Genomic DNA, 2,796 nt, shown 5'->3' with positions numbered 1-2,796 from the left:
CCCGTTTTGACTGTCCTTTAATTGGAAAAAACTCCCTTCGCCCTTCGCGGGGGCGGAAAAAGGAGGTGTGACACCACCATGACGGATGCAGAGGCTATCTTTGGAGTCAGAACACATTTCCCTTCTAGAACCTTCTCGACCGGCACTGTTTCAAAAACTTGATAGACCCAAGGCCCTTTGTCATCTTTAGCCTCAATAAATGGGATGGAGGCATCACTGTGAGCACATAAATTCTCCTCACCATGCACGACGATCTCCTGTCTATCCCACTCGAACTTAACCATCTGGTGCAAAGTGGACGGGACTGCTTTGGCGGCATGTATCCAAGGCCGACCTAACAACAAATTGTAAGAGACAGGTACATCCAGTACCTAGAACTCCATGGTGAATTCCACCGGTCCTATTGTCAATTCAAGCACTATATCACCAACCGAATCTTTTCCTCCACCGTCAAAAGCTCGAATACATATGCTGTTTTTGTGAATCCTCTCATCATCAACTTTCTACTTGTTCAGAGTAGATAGAGGGTAGATTTTGCACTGGAACCATTGTCAACTAATACCTTGGTGACCACAGAATCTTCACATTTAACCGTAAGATAGAGAGCTCTGTTGTGTTCAGTACCTTCCACAAGCAACTCGTCATCAGAGAAGGTGACCCTGTTTACCTCAAATATTTTGTTGGTGATCATATCCAGATGGTTCACTGAAATTTTGTCGGGTACATGAGCTTCGTTCAGAATTTTCATCAGGGCCCGACGATGCTCGTCTGAATGGATCAACAATGATAGCAAGGAAATTTGAGCAGGTGTCTTTCTCAACTGCTCCACAATGGAATAATCTTGTACCTTCATTTTCTTCAAGAACTCCTCCGCCTCTTCTTCAGTGACTGCTTTCTTTACTAGAACTGGATTATCTTTGGATGTTTTGGCTTTCCTTAACTCTTCTGGGGCAAAGCATCTCCCTGAACGAGTTAATCCTTGGGCTTCATTGACTTCTTCTTTCACTTCCTTTCCTTTATAGGTCACTATCACCCGTTCATAGTTCCATGGGACAGCCTTGGTGTTGATTACCGGCAACTGGGTTACAGGCTTGATGATGACAGGGTCCGTACGAGCACCCTCTACAATTATGATAGGCTTACTCGCCAACCCTGGCACAACCACTTTTGACTTTTCTTGATTTGTTACAACATCACTTGGGGATCTTTTCTTAACTACCACAGATGGTTCACCGTTTGTCATGCTCAACTTCTTCACTGATCCTTCAACCGTTGGTTTTTTGACTGGCTTGACCTCATTGGACCGAATCATCATAACAAACTGTGAAGGCTTCTTGGGCTCCCCTTATGTACTATCTCGATCATATTTGTTCCCTCATGGGTTGGCAATGGGTTCTGATTGATCTTGGGTGCCTCTGGAGTCTGAACTTCAATCCGGTTTGTGTCGATGAGCTTCTGAATTGAACTTTTCATGTGCCATCACTTCTCCATATCATGCCCCAGAGTACCAGAACAATATTCACAACTCACGGAGTAATCAAGATTCATTGGTGGAGGGTTTAGCAATTTCGACTTAATTGGCCTCAACATATCCAACTGCCTCAATCTTTGGAATAAACTGATATAAGACTCCCCCAATGGGGTGAAAGTTTTCTTTCGCTACAACCTCTCATTTTTGAATGCTGGATTGGGTCAGAAACCTAGGCCAGCAAGGTTTTGGTAGGCTCGTGGGGGTGGGTAAGCATTTTGTGGAGCTGGGTAGGTGTTTTGTGGGGCTTGGACATGCCATTGTGAGTAGGCAGGAGGTTGAGTATATGTCTGGGCGTGGTGGACAAATATTTGAGGGTCTGGTGATGGGAAGTAGTATTGGGGTGGATTATACAAGGTTTGGGTGTAGGTTCGGTGATAGGGTCGAGGTTGGGTATAATGGTGTGACGGGCCCCTGGGTCTAAACCATGATCTTGAATCAACTATTGTCACATCTTCTTTCTTCTTCTTTACGATCACCCCTCCAATACCATTCTGAATGGCTTGGGTAGTTTCTTTGATAGCCGAGTAGCTCATGATTTTACTTGATTTAAGCCCTTTTTCCACCATGCCACCCATCTTCACTACCCCTTTGAAAGACTTGCCTATGGCCGATATCAGATGACCAAAATAAGTAGGCTTTAGAGCTTGTAGAAAGTACTCTACCATTTCTCTCTCCTCCATCGGGGGGTTAACTCTTGTTGCTTGTTCTCTCCAGCGAAAATCGTATTCCATGAAACTTTCACTAGGATTCTTCTCGATCTTAGTCAAAGACAAACGATCTGGAACAATCTCGATGTTGTATTGGAAATGACGATCGAATGCTTGGGCCAAATCATCCCAGGTATACCATCTTCCGTGATCTTGACAATTGTACCACTCCAATACCGTACCACTCAGACTCTGGCTAAAGTACACCATCAACAACTCATCTTTCCTACCAGCTCCTCTCATTTTACTACAAAATCCCCTCAAATGGCCACCGGGTCTTCGTGCCCATCATATAGATCAAATTTAGGCATCTTGAATCCCACTGGCAACTGAACATCGGGAAATAGACACAAATCCCTATAGGCTATGCTCACCTGGTTTCCCAATCCCTGTATGTTTCCTAATGACTGTTCCAGGCTTCTAACCATCCTGAACATCTCCTCTTGTTCTGGGTTTTTATATGGTTTCTCAATCTCAACTGGGAGGTCGAAACGAGGAGTGTAAGAGTAATGTTCTGGGGCCTTGAAAGTAGGCTCTGGGGGATAGTATTGGTTATCT

The 2,796-nt window shown here is 44.5% G+C and overlaps 1 protein-coding gene across 1 annotated transcript; it reads right to left on the bottom strand.

Moving 5' to 3' along the window:
* Positions 1-1,479: 1,479 nt before the first annotated feature.
* Positions 1,480-2,481, bottom strand: LOC138869313 (uncharacterized). Its single transcript, XM_070146922.1, has 2 exons — positions 1,955-2,481; positions 1,480-1,618 (listed from the first exon to the last, which is right to left on the bottom strand). Exons 1-2 carry the CDS (start codon positions 2,479-2,481, stop codon positions 1,480-1,482), a joined length of 666 nt encoding a protein of 221 aa, XP_070003023.1.
* Positions 2,482-2,796: the final 315 nt, after the last annotated feature.

The sequence above is a fragment of the Nicotiana sylvestris genome, chromosome 5, assembly GCF_000393655.2.
Source record: "Nicotiana sylvestris chromosome 5, ASM39365v2, whole genome shotgun sequence".
NCBI lineage: Eukaryota > Viridiplantae > Streptophyta > Magnoliopsida > Solanales > Solanaceae > Nicotiana > Nicotiana sylvestris.
The sequence above is the reverse complement of the archived record's forward strand: the minus strand, read 5'-3'. Positions and strand labels throughout refer to the sequence as shown.

Coding starts and splice junctions, on each gene's coding strand:
- LOC138869313 (XM_070146922.1), bottom strand. CDS start 2,481: ATGAGAGGAGCTGGTAGGAAAGATGAGTTGTTGATGGTGTACTTTAGC. Junction 1,619..1,954: donor ATAGTTGATTCAAGATCATG/GTTTAGACCCAG, acceptor GTCTTATATCAG/TTTATTCCAAAGATTGAGGC.